This window comes from Empidonax traillii, unplaced genomic scaffold (assembly GCF_003031625.1).
Source record: "Empidonax traillii isolate 1590-97213 ecotype Southwest subspecies unplaced genomic scaffold, ASM303162v1 scaffold852:size265239, whole genome shotgun sequence".
Classification (NCBI taxonomy): Eukaryota; Metazoa; Chordata; class Aves; order Passeriformes; family Tyrannidae; genus Empidonax; species Empidonax traillii.
Genome location: NW_020956045.1, coordinates 154,707 through 175,540, shown reverse-complemented (window position 1 = coordinate 175,540; position 20,834 = coordinate 154,707). Strand labels below are relative to the sequence as shown.

The 20,834-nt window shown below is 38.1% G+C and overlaps 1 protein-coding gene across 1 annotated transcript in view; it reads right to left on the bottom strand.

The window, feature by feature from the left end:
- ROBO2 (roundabout guidance receptor 2) overlaps window positions 1-20,834 on the bottom strand; it is a 148,432-nt gene that overhangs the window by 87,031 nt on the left and 40,567 nt on the right. Inside the window, exons 7-11 of the mRNA XM_027902214.1 lie at window positions 16,603-16,727; window positions 11,877-12,048; window positions 5,345-5,550; window positions 1,149-1,230; window positions 253-418 (exon numbers count right to left, since the gene is read on the bottom strand). Of these exons, the coding sequence (XP_027758015.1) occupies window positions 253-418; window positions 1,149-1,230; window positions 5,345-5,550; window positions 11,877-12,048; window positions 16,603-16,727 (751 nt within the window). The remainder of the gene's footprint in view (window positions 1-252; window positions 419-1,148; window positions 1,231-5,344; window positions 5,551-11,876; window positions 12,049-16,602; window positions 16,728-20,834) is intronic.

The following is a 20,834-nucleotide window of genomic DNA, read 5'->3' as shown; positions in this document are numbered from 1 at the left end:
GAGTGCATTGTTGTTATATTCCCATAGAAATTGTCAGATGCTTCTCCAATTAATCACTTTTTAAAATAGTGATCAATTAAAAAAAAATCAATTTAAAAATACGAATCAATGGCTGCTATAGGAGTTGTCATTTAATGAACCTCTAATGATATGAGTGGAGTCCAAAAGAACACCACAATACCAGAACAGCTGTTAGCAGGGTTTAAGCAAAATTAGAAAGAAAGGAGCTTAAAAGTAGAATAATTCACATACCTAAAAGCCTCAATGATATATGCAGTGGCTGGGAGGCTTCCAGGGGTCCCTGGCTGCCAGGACAGGGTGACACTGTTCTTAGTGACATCAGTGACCTGAGGTTTGGATGGTGGCCCAGGGAGGTCATTTATATCATAATTTTTACTGACTGCTGCTCCACCAGATTCTGTGAAGGGCAAATACAAAACAAATATTCTTTATCCTTGGTTATATAATTTGATCAAAGTAGAAGATTAAAAGGAAAAACATGGCAAACATCTGTAAAAATCATTATGAATATTCTTAATCTGCAAAGAACTGAGTCAAAAATTGCATGGTTTTGGATGAAGAGCTATCGTTCTTTAAGTACATACTGAAAAAAAAAAAGCAAAAATCAAAAGGTCATATAAAAATATTTTTAAAAGAAAATTAAATAATAACAAAACCAAACAAACAAATAAAAAAGAAAAAACAAAACAAACCCCACCAGCTTTACTGAAATTTACATAAAATACCAACAACTTAGTTTCTAGAAAGCTGAGAAAGTTCCTGTATCCAAATCAACTCCAGTACTGACAGAGAGCACTTTGGTCTTTGAAATGCCTCTGTGTAGGCATAATAGTTTTGCTGGTCAAGTCAATTACTGGATAAATGCACAGTTTATTAATACTCCTGTTTAGAAGAGTTATAGTTTCCCTCTGTCACTGGAGACAAACATAAAAACTGTTTCAATGTCAATGGGCATTTGAAGATAACAGGAATGATATGCAAGGCATGTGAAAGAACGGAACCTTCTCCTCCAAAACAATACCATGTTGATCCCAGAAGTTCTAAAACGGATTATTTGGCTCAGACTCCTGTGCTATGGTCCACACTTTCACTGTGTGCCAGCTGAAACAGCCCTGGACATCACTTACCTGTCACTTCCAGCACAGCACTCCAAGACGTCTCCCCACTGGAACTTGTAGCCACGCAAGTGTAAGTCCCAGTATCGGACAGCTGGAGATAAAAGGGGCATAAGGGCAGTTTTAACAACCTTTTGGAACCAGCTGAGTTTACTCTAATTTTCTTTTTCTAAATGTTTCTCGGTAAGAAGGACTTAGCCTACATTTTACATCAGACTAGAGGGCACCAGATATTTTCCAACAATCATTTAATGGTGGCTTACTTTTAGAGAACTATAATAAGATTACTGGCTTCTAATACTTCACTGATTCTAATTTTCATATTGTTAATGGTACTAGTACTGTAAATGCTATACAATGGATGTTTTTGACAGTGCCAGTGTTTGTATTGGTTACAACAAACGCAGGTGAAATCAGGTAACAATATAACAACAATTAACCTCTTAGAGGGCAAAATCTCACCATTCATTATCCCGTGATGACCCAGAATTACAGGCTCCAGTGCCAAGAAAGGATGTTACATCATCTTAGACTTTTATGACAGATGAAGTCATTTCTATACAGGCCACCACACAAATCCTTTTGATGTTCAAGAGTGGTTCTCTCTACACAGACAGTCCACCAAGCAATTTTCAAATAGCGAGATTAAATTAGATCCTATACCATGCTTACCTTTCTTCTGTTTTAAATGGGATTTTATTTCAGGCTTGCAAGGCCTTTCAGTAGCAAAAAAAATGCATCTGTATAAAACTATTGTGATTCCCTGTCAGCTCAAATACTTTAAATTTATTTGGGGAAAAAGGTTTGAATTTGATTGTCAATATTAATCTCATCACTGTATAAATTGTTCTACTAGAAAATTTGCCAAATGTTTTCCTATTCCCTATTTAAATTTAAAATAAAGATTTCTGAGTCAGGAACAAGCAAAGACCACAGAGATGGTTGGGAAACAGTAACTTTACAAAGCACAAAATATACAGAGAAGCTCTCCTACCACTATGAATAAAGCATGGTAATCTGGAGGTAGAAGCAGAAGAGGGAGAGTGTTGACTCTCGTGATAAAGAAGAAGAATTATATTCACCATCAGATGACTTGATGGAAATAGAATTACATCCAAAATGCTTTATTGGACTTTAAGGTATTGTAATGGGTTTTCTGTTAAATGCAGATCAGCACTGTAGTGCATGTGCTCATACTTCACTCTTCAAGAAGAATGTCAAGGCAAACAAGCAAGATATTCTTTAGGCTACTTGTTGATATGTAATTTAATTGATTTTTAACCTTGGTCATGTTTGAATTTTGTTGGTAGTTTCTTCAGATACACTGGGACTGCAGTGTACCATTCCTAGTGGAGGAAACAACTTAAGAGGAGGAATTCTTAAAGGAGAAAGGAAGTCTGAAGGAGCCTAACTCACATTTCAGGAGATTTTTTTCTCCATGAAATACAAGCAAGAGTGAAACCCCTCTGACAGTGGCTCAGATACTCAAAATATAGAGGTGCTGCTAATGAAATGAGAAACACCCTTGAAAGGAGAGATTTTTCCAGAGGAGAGAGCCTTAACAGCATTCTGAAGCAGTGTTTTATTTTGCTTCCTCTGAGCTTTTATTAAATATATAATTCTTCATTACAAGGTAACAGGGAATATTTCTCAAGGCTATGGTTCTCAACTTCATTTGTGTGCTGCTGTGACAGATGGTGTATGGCACACTCAATGAAGTATGTGGTGAACACGACAGAGTAAATTGCAGAAGGCAAACTCAACACATAAAGCAAGCTGGAGATACACTGCTTCTTGCAAGTTATGGCAAATTATCTGACTTCCAGACTGTGGATGGATTAGATACAGACATAGCGTGTTGATAATTCAATTATTTATACTTCTTTTTTTTTTGTGCTTTGGAAAAAACAATGGGGGAGCTGAACGGAAAAATGTTTGCTATTCAGTAAAATATAAACACTTTTGCTCCTTAGTTAATGGAGGTGCCTAAACCTGGTGTGGTACATTTCTGTGGAGCAGAAGGGAGATTTCTCTAAGTGCTGAGCTGTCTGAATAGGTACTGAGCGAGTGACTTCTGTGAGTTTTCAGTTGTCTTCCTCAGAGCAACTGGAAAGATTGGCTCATCAGAAAAATCTCTGTGTTCATCCTTATGACTGTGGCCCTTGGGACTGCTGCAGGCTCATGAATAATTTGATTGTGATGTAACAGAAAGAGCTACATAGCAAAAAAAGGCCAGCTAAAAAGTGACCTTAAAAATCATCTTTCCAACCCCTCTGCCACAGGCAGGGACAGCATCTACCAAACCAAAGCTGATCAAAGTCCCACCCAACCTGGCCTTGAACACTTTCAGGGATGGGGAATCCATAACTTCTCTAGGAAACCTGCTCCACTCTCACAATAAAGAATACCTTCCTGGTATCTAATCTAAATCTACCTTCATGCAGAAGGCTGAGGACATGTGGGTAACAAATACTAATTTATTTTGAACTTGGGTATGTAAGTGTACTTGGACATTTTCATGGCCACTTTTTGCTTAGGAAGTGGTGCAAGTCCTTGCTCAGGTAGACCTGAGAGAAAAGTTAAACATTCCAGATTTAAATCTCATAAAAGTTGCAAGGGACAGGAGAAATCTGGGGTTTAAGGTCCTGTGTAGTTTTTGTTCTTGAATCTGAGTGCACTGCTAAAGAGGGGTTTATAAAAAATGCCTTCCTGAACCTCTATGGAAAATTGGTTACTAGTGAATGAGCCACTTAAGGATCAATAAAAGCCTCATGCCTTTCAAAACCACACTCACTACTAATACTGTTTTCTTCTCCCCTTGCAAGCAATTTTTTTGCCCTTCAGTTTACAGACTTTGGGCCTCTGACAGCGAGATTAATGCGCTGGCACGATTCAGAACCAATTTCATTGTTTGCATAGCTGCATGCAGGCAGGTATCCCAGGAGCTTCTGCCTCATGGACACTCCACAGAAGCCCATCATCAGTGCCTGGAAGTTTGTTTGAAATCACTAAGCTTCCACCTTTAATTGCTGCTTTCTAACACTACTGGGGAATCTTGACTATTCAAGCGCACTCTTTAATCCAGCTCTACAGGAAAAATGCATTAACCTTCATGGCCTAAACCTGCCTTCAGCCCAGGGAGGAAGGATAAATTGTTTACTCAAGGAAAGCTAGCATAAATTTTTTAATAAATTCCATTTTGGTCCAGGAAAGTTCACAATTCATCTACGATCACTGATGAGATGGAATCAGAAAACAAAACTGCTCTTTATGTCCTGTCATCAGTAGCTACGTTTACTGACATTTTTTTGGATGGAAAAGCCAAGTGCAGAAATTTCTGCTGACGGTTTAAGCGTTTCCTGAAATTGTCTTTAAGTTCTTGACAAATAAGGACACTTAACTTACTATTTTTCCATATACACGCTTGTCCAAATACACACAAACAACTAAACGTTTATCTTTGAACAGGGAAAAATTAAAAGCTAAAAAAAAAAAAAAGATTAGTGATGCAATATTTATCAACAACATAGGACATTATGCTATTTGGAATATTATAATATCATGTGCCAAAACGCAAATGTTACAATAGGTATTTATTTTAATAGAAATCCTGCTGCATTTGACTTCATGTTCCAGTTGTCCTTTGCCATTTGTAGCCTGGTGGAATATTTCCAGCAAGCATAACATTGGAATAAATCATCCAGTTCAGGACTGACAAGACTCACTGATGGAGAAAGTGCATGGTCAAACCCTGATGAACTCCAGATCACGTGCTAACACCACAAGTCCCTGGAAAATTATGATCACGTGTTGCCAAGGAACTGCTCTAAGTTTTAACAGAGAGGTCAATGGCTTCATGGTTAGACTAACTGAAAACACAGGAAGGACTGTCCTTTTATATTTCTATCCATTCTCAACTCATGTGTTTTACTGAAACATACATAAGATTTTAAACATCAGTTCTGTTTTTAGGGAATTCTCATAGAAATATCTGATACCAGTTTCGTTCTTCTTTTTCCCCCCCGCCCCTTCCCTACACAGTGTCAGAGAATGAAATAGGGTTTGGAGTTGGTGAGAATTGCACGGCAAAAAAAGACAAGTTACTTTTGAAGACAAGGGGGAGGCGGCAGAGCTGCTCAAGGCACACACCAGCAGGTCTGAACCAGCCGTGTAGAACTTGTCACGCTTGTTTTGTCACCGTTACTCACCCGCAGCGCTTTAATCTGAAGCGTCCCTTGGTCCTGTATGGACGTCCGAGGGTCTCGGCCCAGGAAGGTGAATCCTTCTTTCAACCAGCTGATGACAGGAAGGGGGTCACCCGTGGCCTTGCACTTGAGCAAAGCCGTGCCATCCACTGCCAGTGTCTGGTTGATGGGTCCCTGGAGGATGATGGGTGGAGGCCTATCTGTCAAGACTAAACAGCGACATCCACACCTTTAAAGATCCTCTGCTCCAGTGAGCTCCGTTCCTTCACACAGCACCAACCCTAAGGGACTGGTTTAAGTCAGCATCCAAGAGGTTAAAGACATTATTTCTAGAAGACCCATAGATACACGTTAACAATTTGCTGGCATATTTGAAAAGTACTTTTGTAAGGATTTTATTTCTCCATTGCGAGATAACACCTAGACATGTAAATTTCTGTCAGCAAAGATCATCAGGCTCATTTGGTTAACACAGGATGAAAATTAATCCTTGATTCAGAAAAGAGTTGAAGTGCATCACTTATTTCTCCCAATTTAGGAAAGCACTTAAAGCACACATTTGATGTCACATCAAAATGCGCTTAATTGCTTATCTAATTTACGGCCTAGAAGAGAAAATCTGTTAAGAGTTCAAAGTGAAAAACTAACACTATTCCAGCGTAGGTACCAACCACATCCCCCAGTCCTGCTCAATTTGTAAGTTTTCATCCACAAAAATACCTCACAGTCATACAAAACATTTCCATAATCTGAGCGATCTAAATGACTGTGCCGCTCTTTCCAGTGGAGAAAAGCTCAAACTCAATCACACCATTTAAAAGCTTACTTATCAAATCATTTCATCACCTTTCAAAGCCATGAACTCTCTTACTTTCTTCCCCTGATAATTCACATTTGCAAGCTTGAAATACTGCTCAAAGGACTCTGCAACCAGTAAGCGAGTGCATGGCTTTGTATAAACCTCATTCCGTGACCGGTGGGATACCTTGAAGATGAGGTAAAATGCTCAGGTTCACTTTTCTTGAAAGACCATTTTTTCATAAATAATTCTGCTGTTGAACCAATACTCTGAGCCATCTGTTAAGCAGAAAAACATGACTTTTTGTTTCTAAAGCATGTGTTTATACAAAAGAAATGTGAAATACTTGAATGTGAACAAGGCTTTGACTGTTGCATAAAATCAGCATAACAGAACCGAGTATTTATTTTTATATATTTACCTGCCACATTGCTGCTATTTTAAATCTTTGAACAACTAAACAATTATGTGATTGGTATTAAATATTGTAACAGGCAGGATTATCTTCTAAACTAGTGTAAGTTAGCTTTCCTCTGCTGATGTCAATTGAGTTTGAATCATTTATTCTAGTTAAGAATCTGTTTATTACAGTCCACACACAACATTTGACTCTAACAATGAAGTGAAAAGAAATTATTAGGAAGCAATAAGGTTTCTGTTGTATTTGAGCTGTTTGAGATGCAAACCTCTGAAACTTCAACAGATCCAAAGTGCTTTCATTATGTTACTTAATAAATAAAAAATATGAGGGACATGTTGGCGGTACATTTTATACCTAAAATAATTGTTTCTGAAAATTGAATGCTGCAAAAATACGACTACCCTGTTTTGTTAACAAGATTCACAAAGGACAGAATAATTACTATTATCAGAATCACACCTTGGAGTGTGAGTTCATCACATTTTTTGAAATTGAAACTGAAAATAGAAAGCCAATACAGACTATTTATTGACACCAGAATGTGAAAACTATTTTGGAAATTCTGAAATATCACCCACCGAACTCAGAGAAAACATTATATTACAAGAAAGGAATAAACGTAATGCATTTTCAAATTAATATGAAATTTTTTAGCTCATTAAGGTTCCTCATAACTACACAGTTCAGCCATCTGGTGAAATAAAAATTGATCTCTTCTCGAAAGGATACCTGCAGCACAGGTATATTCAGATGAAAACTTAACTGCAAGCTATCCTTTAGATTTAATGTAAAACAGGAAATCCCAGTATTTTAGGTAGCTAAAATTCAATGGACAAACTACTATTTAAGTTGCTAACTACTCTATTGCAGCTATTTGCTTCATCTGATTGTTTTGCATATGTGCAGCAATGTGGGTATTTTCAAAACCTACTGCATTACAGATATTGTTCTTTGGCATGTAATTAGTTTTTTTACAGCACAAATGAGGAGCTCATAATCCTTTAAACAGCTCTGATCAATAGTGTAATTGAAAGTCTCCTGGCCAGAAGGAATCTTCATTTTCAAGGGTGTCATGGGTGAGAGACCACTACAGGTTTCCATGACACCAAGGCTAAAGGTTAAATGAACACTTAGGGTTTCCACTGATCTGTGAATGACTGTATTGTCTTCACCACCAGGACCTGTAAATCTTCTGTAAAACCTGTGTAGGTGCTTGTGTTCCTACCACATAGGTCTCCACATTAGTAAGGATCCAAAACTCACTTAGAGGTTTAAAAACATATGTCCTAAGCATTCCGAAGAACAGAGAGATAATGGAAAATATCCATAAATGGTATGGGGTTTGTTAGTTGCTTTTAAAACATTTTAAGTTTGGGGATTTTTTTCACTTGGAGAGTTTTCTCTTGCAGAAAACTTCTACATCCTTTCCACAGAAACATTTTCTGTGGCTACAAATATATTTGCATGGTAAAACAGAGGATGATTTCAAAATTATTTAATTTAAAAAATGGTTTTGAAACTATTTGCCACTATCCATATATTCACATATTCTGGTAACTGAAAAATTAAAATATTTCTTTTTGTGATAAAATGAGTCTTAAATTTGGAGCAAATTACAGGAAAAGAACAAATTATACTTATTAATTACAATTTATTCCCCAAAAATGAAAATTTGGGTCAACTGAAATCATATTTAACTTTGGGTGGAAAGTGCTTAAATTACAACAGGAAATTAAAATAAGAGAATGACAAAATGAAGTCTTTACTTTGTCACTTCCAAAATCAGAATTTCACAACCTTTCCTGGTGAATTAACGGGGAAAACCGAACATAAGTTATGAAATTCACATGATGAACACTAGTATGATAGGAGAGGGTTAGGGTTAGGTTGGAAAAGCAGAGACCAATCCTTCTGTCTTTTGTTTTGCAGAAGAGCTTCACGGGGTCTGTGAAGTTGTTCTGAATCTCTCCTGTTTGAGGCTATCACATTTGCTATAAAATATTTAATATACATTTGATGAGGGCTAAGAATCACGGTGGCCAGATTTGCAGGTGAGTAAACTGCGAGTAGAGGATTTGAGAAAGAGATACCCCAGAGTATTCAACAGACCTATAATAATAAAAAAATAAAAAATAAAAAAAAAAAAATGCAAAGAGTTTGGGTAAAATGCCTGAAGTGTCTGTTCCAAATCAGTGGAGAGTAGGCTGTTGAGGTATGCTGCCAACTCCTCCCCTTACTTTTTTTAATCTGTTCTGAATTATCCTTATAGATCATGCCTTTTGTTTTAATTCAAAATCCCAGAAACACAGTATTTTTAATTAATTTAATATCCTAAACCAGTTCATTCCCATGTTGTCAGAAAAATCCATGTTGTGAGGCTAATCTTTTCCTTCCAATCCAGTACTCACTCAAAACAGGAACTGCTGGGTAAACTGGACAAAGTAGGTTGATGCTACAGCTGAACATGCATTGGCTACATTTTTTATTAATAATTATTAATAATTGTTAATGATTACTAACTAAGGAGAAATGAAGACCTTCTCCAAAATATTCTGTGCATGATGAATAAATTTATGTAACTAAATACTGGCTGTAAATTATTCATTTTATGCTGAGCACAGACATAGGATGGAAGCATTTGGTTTATTTGCAGGATCCATCATTTTAAGAGTGTGAGCTGCACATTCACTTCTTGAGTTTGAAAGAATTGCTAAGATTGTTCAATTTTTGAAATGATTTTGCTTCTCCAGATGTGCGTTAGGCGATGAATTACATGATAGCCTTTCAAGAAAATACAAGATTTGAATTTCAAATACACCGAAGGCTCTTAGCACAGTCCATAATCAGCAAAATTATCACTCAACTCAGCACATTTCATCACAGCTAGTAATCTCTTCTCATGTGAACACTTGAGTTAAAAATATTTCCAGTGAAGACTTGTAAGTGCAAAAATGTAACAACTGAAACACTGCTATATATGGTATAATTAAGCACTTGTTTTTCTGCACATGACATGTTTTCATTCTGTATTGGAACTGCAATTGGATCTAAATTACTCTGGATCAAACAAAAATGTGTTCAAAATGAAAAAGATGGCTCGCCACTATTATTAAATCATTAACCAAACAGAAAAATTCTGGGCTATGAAGTAAAACTGAAATCACCAGCCAAAAACTAGAACACTAATGCTTAAGTATATAGCTAACATGCACAGTGTTTATCTTTTATTATATTTTTAAAACCATTAAATTAGATTTCCCTACTGAAAAAAATCATTAGCTTCCTTAACTTCTGCTCAACATCAACCAAAACAGATTATTTCGACATTTATGGGTAACTTCCTAACTAAAAGCAATTAAAAAAATATCTACGATCTAATGGCACATTTATTTATATAATCTCAGTTCCACAATGTCGTCTTGGCACTTTTCTTCTGACCTCACCCGCCCTTTGACTCAGGGATGAAATGGTATTTCTATAAAGCAATTTTGTATCATTTCATAACCATCACGCTGACAGTGGGTTCTGGAAAGCGTTTGAAGAACGCAGGCCTTGCACTCTCTGAGCAGCAAAGCCTCCAGCTAATGCCTTCTCCGGCCATGTGGAATGCACACTGCCTTTAATCACAACTAGCTGTAGGTGAGTTTGCATTTTAGCAGGGACACATCCCGCTAATAAACTAACAAAACATTGCAAAGAGATCAATTAGGATTAATTTTTTTCCCCCCACAAGAAATAGATAAAGAAGGACCACAGGCCTTGCCTGTCAAAAGGAAGAATTTCTCATCACTAGTGTCCTTGAACCTGATTTGATGCACCCAGCGCCTGTTGCTGTAAATCTGTACAGCATCAGCAGGTGCAACCATTAACAGCTCAATGTCCTCTCAGCCAATGTTTGTGCGTTCTATTTATTCCAATCACAGCCATGGCCCTGAGTCAGGCAGCACTATGGACAGATATTAAAAAATACTGCCTTTCCATTAATTTTAAATTACCTTTTAATCTACATTTAAATTTGAATTGAATGAAAATGCATCATTTTGTCATAGACCGTGAGAGAAAGGACTTAAAGGGATCGCAGAGAAAAGCCAATCCTTTAGTCTCCAGAAACTATAGAAAAGCAACGTGCTTGAAGAGATGCAAGGATAGGGCAGAAATTATCTTCCCTTGTCATAGAAATATAGGCAGCTTTTGGAAAACAAAGAAAAGGCATCAAATTAATGCTCAAACCTCTATAACTTGAGCCTGAACCTCTCTACCTGTCACTTGTGATGAATATGCTCTTGTGAAAAGGCAGATTATTCAAAATTAGACATCTTTTCAAACTTTCATGGTGCAGGCAGGTCTCTAAGGGAACAGTAAAAGTAGACCTCTGCATATAACAACAGTTTTAATGGCAAAAATTCATCAAAGTCTGTCAGGAGATATTTAATGTGTCAGTTAAGATAAGGAATAATGATGCTGGGGAATGCCACAATCTCCTGGTATAAGAGGAATTCTTCTGTTTTCCTCACTAGCATTAAAGGATGCAAACTGCCTTCTATCCACAACAGGATGAAGGGGGATATCAACAGGATTCCTGACATATGAAAAGGATTCATGTTTGGAGATGGAGTAAGGTAAACTTCGAGGCAGGATAAATTTCAAACCCAAAAATTTGAAACAGAAAGCATCAAGACAGATGCTTTTCCTTTCCTGAACACTCTTCTCTACCTACGTATTTTCACGACTTTTTTTCACACCTAACCATGCAAGGAAATTCTCAGAACACAGCTCTGAGGTAGGTGGCTTATTCACAGAGCGACTAAAAGGCTACCTGTTGTAGCTGTTCTAAACCAACAGTACTCCACTACCTTCAAACAATGATGTTGATTTAAATGAGCTGAGGACATTCCCAAACTACCTGTGTAAGACAGTAGTGAAGACTGTTGGAAATCAGCACTAATTTTTTTGCACCCCAATTCACTGCTTTAATCACAAACCTATTCATTCTCCGCAATGTTTTCTTGCAGTCTGCTCATAGCTCTAGCAAGCCAACAAGCTTCCTTTCTCACCAACCCTATTTTCAGCTTGTTTTCCCCTTGTTTGCATTGTTGAGGAACCCTTCAGCAAGCAAGCAAGCAAAAGGCATTGATGCCTTTTTGACTCCACAGACTATTGCACCGAGATCCTTTTCCATTTTATTTCCTACAGAAAATGGTCTGCTTACTTGTATGAATTATGTGATCTCATATGCCTTTATTTACACTGCTTTTAAAATACTTTTGACAGGACAAAAAAAAAAAAAAAAACAACAGGAATTTCTAATAGCTCACCATCAGTAACCTCCAGCTGAGCCTTTGCTAAAATGCTTCCAGCAACCGTCAGTGCTTGACAAATGTAGTACCCTGCATCCGACCGCTGGATGTTGGTAATGGTGAGGTCTCCGGTCGGTGACACAGAGTATCTGCTGTTGGGCTGGAGAGGCTGGTTTGGGAAGAGCAGATTCTGCAAAGACAATTCATCAAACATCAGTTGCAAACACAAAAGCACCACTTTTCCCTCAGCTAGAGAGACGATGATTTTCCCCCCCTTAAAAGTGCTATAAATAAACCAGAAGGAAAAAGTAAGACTTTATGAACACACAGAGCTGGCTTTCCCTGCCTTGGGCAACTTGCAGTTTAAATTAGAAACAGTCCTTTGACAGCACACAGTGCTGTGTTCTGGGGGTGTAGGCGAGGAGACATTTCCCAACAATCACACTTGAGTGATTTATATTTGTGACACATTCATCTTCTTTCTGAATGTAATTGTAATAATATACTTAGTTGGGCTATCAAACCAGGAGGACATAACACTACAGTGAACATTGGAAAACTATCAGGAAAAATTGAATCCTGGAGACTCGAGGGAGCCATAGTACTATTGTTTGGCTGTGAATATGTCCTGGGCAAGGGAGAAAGTAAGAGTGGGGCACAGAAGTAAAGCTGGGAGGAAGATGGGACCAGGTCATAAAGTAGGAGAAGCTGGCAGGGCATGAGAGCTTAAAGGAGAAGTAAAAGGATATTAAAACTGAGGTGCACCAAAGGAGAAATGCATCATGGAGCCTTGAGGGTGAAGAGAAAGGGTATTAACATGATGTAGAAATCATCAGAGAGAAAAAATAATTTCATGTAGGATGAGACATCAGTTAGCACAAAACAGGGAGATTAGCTTTTGCCTTTGGGCTGGATTGGAGAAAAGAGAGATGTCAATAATAATAACTGGAATGGCTGTAGTAGTCATTGCATACGATGAAGGACTGAACCACTGAATGATGAATCAATACTGAAAATGTTTTAGTAGTGAGAGCTGTGTTTTGAAGGAAAAAAGTTATACCATCTGGTACAGTTCTCGTGAGTAAATAAGAACAAGAAAAGGAAAGCAATGGGAAGAGAAAGGTCAGCAGCATTGCCCAATGAGGCAGAAAGGAGAACAGTTAAACAATAATTAAACAAAAGTAATTCCAGTAAAATAGGGTCTGGCTTTTATGTCAGCTCAACAAGCCTCTATGAAAAATACAGTTGTTTGCAGCAGGAATACCCCAAAACACTGTTAACACGCTGTGATAAGCTTTCAGTCATTACTGCAGCTCTGTGTGGCTCTGCTGTGCTTTCTAATGATGACTCCCTACTAACTTTAAAGCTTGTCTGTATGGGCTAAAAATAGAAACCCAAAGTGTAGAATAGGGTATTAAATGAATTTTCTGCAGAGCTTAACAGTTTACAAAAAAGGATTTGGAACTGATAAGCAATAAACTGCTTAAGAAAGAAATAAGAATTCAAATAAGAAACAATTTCTGCTTTTAAGTGAAACTCATGCCTTTATGGTTTTGGTAGCAAAAGGAAAGTGATATGCTTTAAATAAGATCGGATGCTCTAAGTATCCTCATAACTGTATTAACCTACAAGCATACTTGTCACCTTAGGCTTTTCCCTTGCCTTGTTTCAATGGCAATGCTCAAGAAATTTATAACAGTATATTTTTTTCTCAAAAATCAATATGCACCCAGTAAACATGTCAGATCCAATAGGAAAAAAGTGTTAAAATTCTGAAGTAATTTCAGGCTTTGGGACTAAGTGGGTCTCAAATAATTGCCTTGTTTTCTGAACTGCCTGGAAACTTTCAGAATAACTTCTGCTTGGCACAGATACCTTCTGAATAAGGGTATTGTGAAAACTTCTCAAAATTTTACAAGAAAGTGGAGAATTTTGACATGTTGATCTTGACTCCAGTTATCAGTCATTATGTAAAGTGTATGAAGAAACACATTGTAAAAGACAGTGCAAGGGTTGAGCTACTAATTCTTAAGAGAAAAATAATCCAGAATCCTCTTTATCACTGCAGTAGAAAGGGGAGACTGCTCTTCTTTTGCTCTTCAGCATGGGCCTCTCTGTTCTGGAAGGTACCATGTCCCAGTAAATATTTCACACATCAGGAGGAGTTCACCAGTCTGACGACTCCTCCCTTCAAAGACCAGATAACTATGAACTATAACTTGTCCTAAACTACATTAAAATCTCTTTTTTAAATGCTTTTCACAATTTCACTGGTTTTCATTAGCTGTTGGGTTGCTCATCTGGACACAGATGCTGGGTTGCAAAAAGTGGGACCTGAGACACCCCCGATACAGTACCACTGAATTTATCTCCAGGAAGAATTTAATCCACAGAGTCTAAAGATTACACACACCCTGCCCTCGTGCATTTCACTGGTGGGCAGCTGTTGGACAGTGGGGAAAAGTACAAAGGGCCAGCTGTTTATGCTCAGGCTGGCACAAAAAATTACTCAGGAGGGAACAGTTCCCCTCCCTTCCAGCTGGTTGTGCTCAAAAACACAGGATTGAGAAATGGAGTCACAATGAAAAGTGCCCTACAATTACCAGAGTGGGATAACAAGACTACATAACATTACTTCGAACACTAAAAGTGGTGCTGCAAACAGTTCCCCAAGTAAAAGCAGAAGCAAGCACTGCAGAGACAAGAAACAATTTATAGCTGGGCATGCAAAGGTGAAAAGCCACGTAATTTGGCAAAAATACCACCCTCCATTTGTAGGATGATATACAGTATGTGGAAATTCACCTCTCTTACGGCATCTCACTGCAAAATCTGGCCAGTGAGATGGCAACCCTAACCTTTGTTACTTCGCTGATGATCAATCGAGATTAACACGAGGGTGTTGTAAATCACACTGAGCCGCGTTTGAAGGTTTGATTATAAACCATGTAGGTATCAATTTTTATGTTGCGTTTATTTGCCAAAAAAGACTATTCTAACCCCTCGGGGATCTGTTTCTCAATATGGTAATTAATTTTCCAGGTTTGTAATTAAGCAGCTTCAACATGGTACAATCAGTAGGTAATAACATTCAATTAAAGACACAAGATGCGTTTTCACCTTAAAATGTTTTTACCCTTGAAGTGATAGAAATGGAAGAGGATAAAATAGAGTATTAACACTTTTCAATTACGCTAAATGACTTTAATCCTGCAAATGATGTCCTACTTTAATTAGAAGCTCTTCTCTTTATTACAGCATGATGGATGTCCACTTTATTAGATTCAAGTGTGACACTATAAGCTCACTTTACATAAACATTACCATGTTATTAAAATGCTCTACAAGGAAGGGTTTTGAAATGTTTGCTAGCACATCAGTACTTCCTACTTGAATTTCAACATACTATTCTACTTTCCCCTTGGAACAACTGCCACCTTAGTCAGACTCACAACACTTTGCTTTTCCAGGGTGTGTGATCCATGGAGGCTAAATCTAAATTTCTCTAGATAGTACACTGAGAGATACACATTGAAGGTTAAGCTTACACTCAGACAAGCTTAAGCTCACGTAGCAATAGTGTTGTATCTTTGTGAGCCACAAAGACAGCAGAGCACAAAACGCTGTCAGCCTGGTCCTGTCATTTCGGACCAGCTTTATGATCTCCTGAGAAGGTGAAGGAGAAGCAGGTGAGGCAGAGCGGGAGATCTGTGGTTCAGCTCTTATCTCACGTTTTAACTGAGCTGGTACACACAGTGCCTCCAGATCTGACAAAAGGTACATCTGCACTGCACAGCAGTGTGGATACTTGAGCTAACTCCCCGAAAAGGAGCACAGGGCTCTGAAAAGACCAACCTGCCAAAAGAGAAGGGTATATTGCATAGATACACAGATGGCTGTAGCCATCGTGACAGGGTTCAGCAGGGAGCCGCAGAAGGCACTGCCCCTGGGTGTCCATTTGCCCCTTTTAATCTTTTCTCAGGTGCAAAAGAGAATACAGCACGTAGTTTGCAGTGTTCAAATTTAACATACTAGCATGAACTGCACACTGAAGGTGAGGAGGCCTGACTTCTGCTGTAACAACGTGCCAGTGCAGCAACTGCAGTAAAGAAACGTCATGACGTGACGTTCAAATACTAAGCTATAGAAGCAAATATTGGCTGGTGGCAACGCTGATTGCTACATCACAAATTCAAATGCCTTCAAAAAAGATGGGGGAAATATTTACAAAACTAGATCTGGAAAATTCCTGAGACAATTTTACTTAAGAAAGCATCTGCCTGTTCAAACCCTGTATCTGTATGCTCCATGAGAATGCGCCAATGCAAATCAGCTTGCGAGATACATATCTGCTTGATCACGTCTAGACAGGTTGTGAACCGTAATTACTGACTCTGATTAGTAAAAAATTGAGTCATACCTTTTTTTATCTGCTGTGCCTGTCTCACCCACCTGTTTGTTGTGGGCTTCAGAATGAAAAGGCTTTACTGTTGCTTTCTGTACGTCTGCACAGCACCTAGCCCAAGTTTCAACAACTTAAATGGCCTTTGTACTCTCCATAATATCAATATTACAAAAAAAAAGGCAACAAAAATTTTAGTATAAATAGTGATAGTTTAAAAATACAAACTCCTGTGAAAGATTAAGAGTATCCGTGAAAGGTAATGCAAAAATTTTTCCTTAAAATTTAACAATATAACTATTACGAAAGGTTTGAAAGACTTATAGGGTGCTTACAGCTTACCTGACTTCCTTCTTTTTGCCAGAAAACAGCTGGCTGGGGATTTCCTTTAGTTTCACAAGGAAAAGTCACTGTTCGACCCTGGGCTACAATCTGGTCTCGTGGTCTCACCACAAACTGTGGGGGAGCTACAATGTAAGAAAAAACACAGTGTAAGTTTAGGATATTTTGCAAGGGAGAGATGGGGAATATTGAAGGAAAGAGACAACATTATGGAGATTTGTTTTATGTCAGAGGACGTGACACCAGAAACATTAATTAGTATAGACAGAATTAATATATAAACAAACAAGAACAGCGACAAAAAGAGCAGCAATATATGTACGTGACATCCCCAGTTATTTAAAAAAAAATAAAAAAGGAAATAAACATTACAGCCATACATGCTAGAGTCAATTCTGATGACAATAAATGCTCAGGAGCACAGTCAGGTGTTTATATTGCTGGCTCTGGATGTGTTCTACCTTTGGTCTGGAAAGGTACCAGCACTCTCATACCCTCTAATGCTTCACAGAGCTATCATGTATAGCAAGTGTGAATTAGGATAAACAGACTGTCTTTCTCAGTCTACCCCTCTAGACTTTTTAAAATGATTGAGAAAGGAAAGGAAGGTCTGGATGGCAGCAGAAAACAGAAGTTCAAGAGCTCTCTCAGTACTCTTAGAAGCAGTGTGGTCAAGAATGGAGCAGGAAGGAGGAGTTGTGGCAAAAAGAATGATTGATAAAACAAAACAAACTTGGGAAATCCAGATTTCAGCTTGTTTAAAGATCAGAAGGAAGTAAAAGTTGAAGAGTTAGTGGGCAGAAGTGAGTGGAGAGCGAGAAGGATTCCAAGAGATCAGGAAGAAACAAGGAAAAGAAAAAAGGAGACTGGGTTCAAAGCAAGAAAGAAGAGCCAGGACTGGCTATGTTTTCAAGTAGCTGGCATTAACAATGTTCAGACATATGGCACTGGGAGGCACAGTCAGAAGTGAACAATTTCTAAGAGAGAGGAGTAGTTTGACTTGTACTGGCAGGTACTGACAGAGAATAGAGAGTCAGTACTTGGTGGGAATGACAAGGTAGAGAAAAGGTGCTAATGTGTAGAAAAGAAGTGAGAAAGAAGCAGTATCAGAGGATTTGAGAGGGAAAACTTGACATCAGTGACCATGCTGAGTATGATGCAGTAGTAAAGCAAATGGCTTTTCTATGAGTGATATGATAACCCTCCAGTCTTGGTTCATCACTGAAACTATTTTGCATATCTTAAAAATGCAAGCAGTATCTCCAAATATGCTTATCAAAAGACTAACTAACTTTTGGGGCAGGCTGAAGAAGGAGACAAAACAGTAAAAAAAAAAAAACCACAAACAAACCCAAAACCCAAACAAAAAACACTCCACCTTCATTTTCTTCTATTCCACTATTGGTTTTGTGGTTGTGCAGAGGGATGGCTTAGGAACTTTAAGCTTTTAGGTAAACAGAATTTAAGTGTTTTAGAAAACTGTATTTTCACCATTATAATTACAAACTATTTAATTAGGCACGAAGAGCAATCAAGACCCAGCTTCCGATTACACCTGCTGACAGCACAGACACAAATCTGCTAACTGCATAGAAATGTAGGCAGACCTGATTTTTTTGAAACACACTTTGCAGTGATCTCCTGAGGCACTTCCCGAGGCTTTACAGATCAGCAGGAGTCTAAAGAGCATCAGTTGAGCAGCACTGGTATAATGCACTCTTTAAAACAAGAACTGCAAAGCACTTAATAAACATGAACCATCATAAATTTAGAAGGTAGAGGGTATTTCTTCTGCCTCACACTCCTAAACACAGGTTTTGGAATGTCTGGAAAGAAGTTTCCACCTCTTCCTCCATCTCAGCAGCTGTAAAATCTTCTAAACAGGCAGGGATGAAGGCCTTAGTGCCCTGCTGCTGCCTGTTTATAGCCATGTGTTCTGAGGTGTCCCTAAGGTGTGTCTATACATACTCTAGGAACTGAACTTGTGCTATTCTACTCTTAAAGTGCTGAGCTGCAGTGAGTTACTTGTTTTTCCCTCACCTGGTTTTGTATGTATGCAACCCTTACAGGTGTCAGGAAGCAGCAGTGTGGTAATCAGTGTATGTGTTAGCTCAGTCAGATACAGGAGGAGAAAGAGAAAAACCTTTAAGCTGTGAAGTAGAAACCTCCCCTTCCTATAGGCATGTCTTGGGTATCTCTACAGTTCTGACCACCTACTTAATAAAGGCCACTAGACTAGCCCAGTGTTTGCTGCTCAGCTGCAGAATATTAATATAGCCCAGGATATTAAGATAGAATCAACAGCAACCTCAGGCACAGCAGGCAGAGCAGAGAACCTCTTCAGGTGTTAGACCTGCATTTGACAGGAACAATGCACGAGCCCCACTCTTTGCTGCATTATAGGTGGCCTCGAGACCACAATCTTTCTGTTGTGATGCTAAAAACCTGGTGTCAGGAGACCATCCCATAGGTAAGCCCTTAGCATGATGGATGCCTAAGATCACTTTGTAGGCACGGTTGGTGCACTGGGGGTATGTTACACAGGCAGTGCTCTGAGGCAGCTCAACAGGAACTTGGCATTTCCACGAGCCCATCTTTCAAGTCATGTAACCACCATAAGTGCAAGGCAGGCAAGTTTAAGGCTTCACCTGAGACACTCTCACACACAAGGCTGTGTTGTAAATCAGTAACTCAAGGCTCTGAGCAGATACAACAGAAACAAATTTGTTGCTGTAGCAAACTTTCCAAGGATCAAATTAAGGTAATTTGATAGTCAAGGCACAGTGAGAGACATACAGCCTAGTTCCTATCTAGTCTCCAGTTTCTGACCTATCCCTAACTTTGAATATCTCTCATTTTCCTACATGCAGAAAAAGGATCCTTTTTCTTTTCTTTTTCTTTTCTTTTTTCCAAAAACAGAAAAGGAAAATAAGTCAGACACGGACAGGTCCTGTTGTTTCATTCTCTGCCTTCCACACACCAAGTCCTTTCCAGCTTTTGCCATACTAGATGAACAGAAGATCTGTGGCTTCATAGTTACTAAGTTAACCTTTCTAAAGACTCTAGCAAACAACGTTTAGTTATGCCATTATATATTTTCTAGCTTTTCTCTGCAGCCATTATTATTGGCAATTTACTATAAAAAAAGATGAGTGAATTGGAGCTTTTATTCACATTAGAGTGTCTTCAGCCAAACTGTTTAACAACATAATCTTAAATAACACGACAAATATAATTTTGGAAAAATAAAACATTATGTGAGCCGTTTGAGCTTTTTTAACTTATACAAAGATGGGGTTCTATAATGAAAGAAACCCTCATTTTGTTATAGTCTGTTGTCATATTCAGCTATAGCTCTGTTTATAGACAGCCTCCGATTAAAATAACATTGTTTACAGCATTTAAACAACATTTTCACCACATCAGTTTTATTTGTCAATTTCTAGTTGAACAATGCAATTTGAAAAGTTAAAGTAACACTTAATAATTGCAGGATAAATTCTTGGTCAAGTATAACTACCCCAACACTAAGACTGTCATCATCCCCAGAGAATGCAATGTGACTGTGCTCAGAGACAGCAAGGCTTCTTTAACAGAATAAGCACTTGGGCTCTTCAATTTTCCTAAAAACAGAGGTTATTATGTTCATATATAGATGCTGTTTATAAAGAAGGATAAATATTATTACTTCCATTTTGCAGAAAGATTAACTGAGATCATGACTTGCTCAGAGCGTAGCTTCACTGGAACGCTGGACAAAACTTAATCAAGCCACTATTCCTGCTCTCAATTTAGGTGAATTTTAAAAACATTCTGAAAAGGTACAGTTAGAGAAATAACAGCAGGCTTGATCTGCTTCAGCTGCTAAAGTTATGTGGTACTTAAATGCTTAATTCAAGCTAAACATTAAGGTCATTAGAAGAATCTGTTGAAAAAACTGTTATGAAGCAGCAAACTGAGTATTGTGCCTACCAGACTATTACTCTTTACTGTTTCAGATGCAGCATTAAGTGCATTGGAAGAAACAGAGTGGAAAAACTCCTGCTTAATTAACATCTGAAAGTCAAAGACAGTGGCTCTAAAATGAAATACATCACTCAGATTCCAGCAGACTAGCCAAAACTATGGGGGTAAAAAAAAAAAAAAGAAAGAACAATTAAGATTACAAACCTCGTATACTTATATTGAAATTGCTGCTTTTTTTTTTTTTGCCTTTTTTTTTTTTTTAAGAA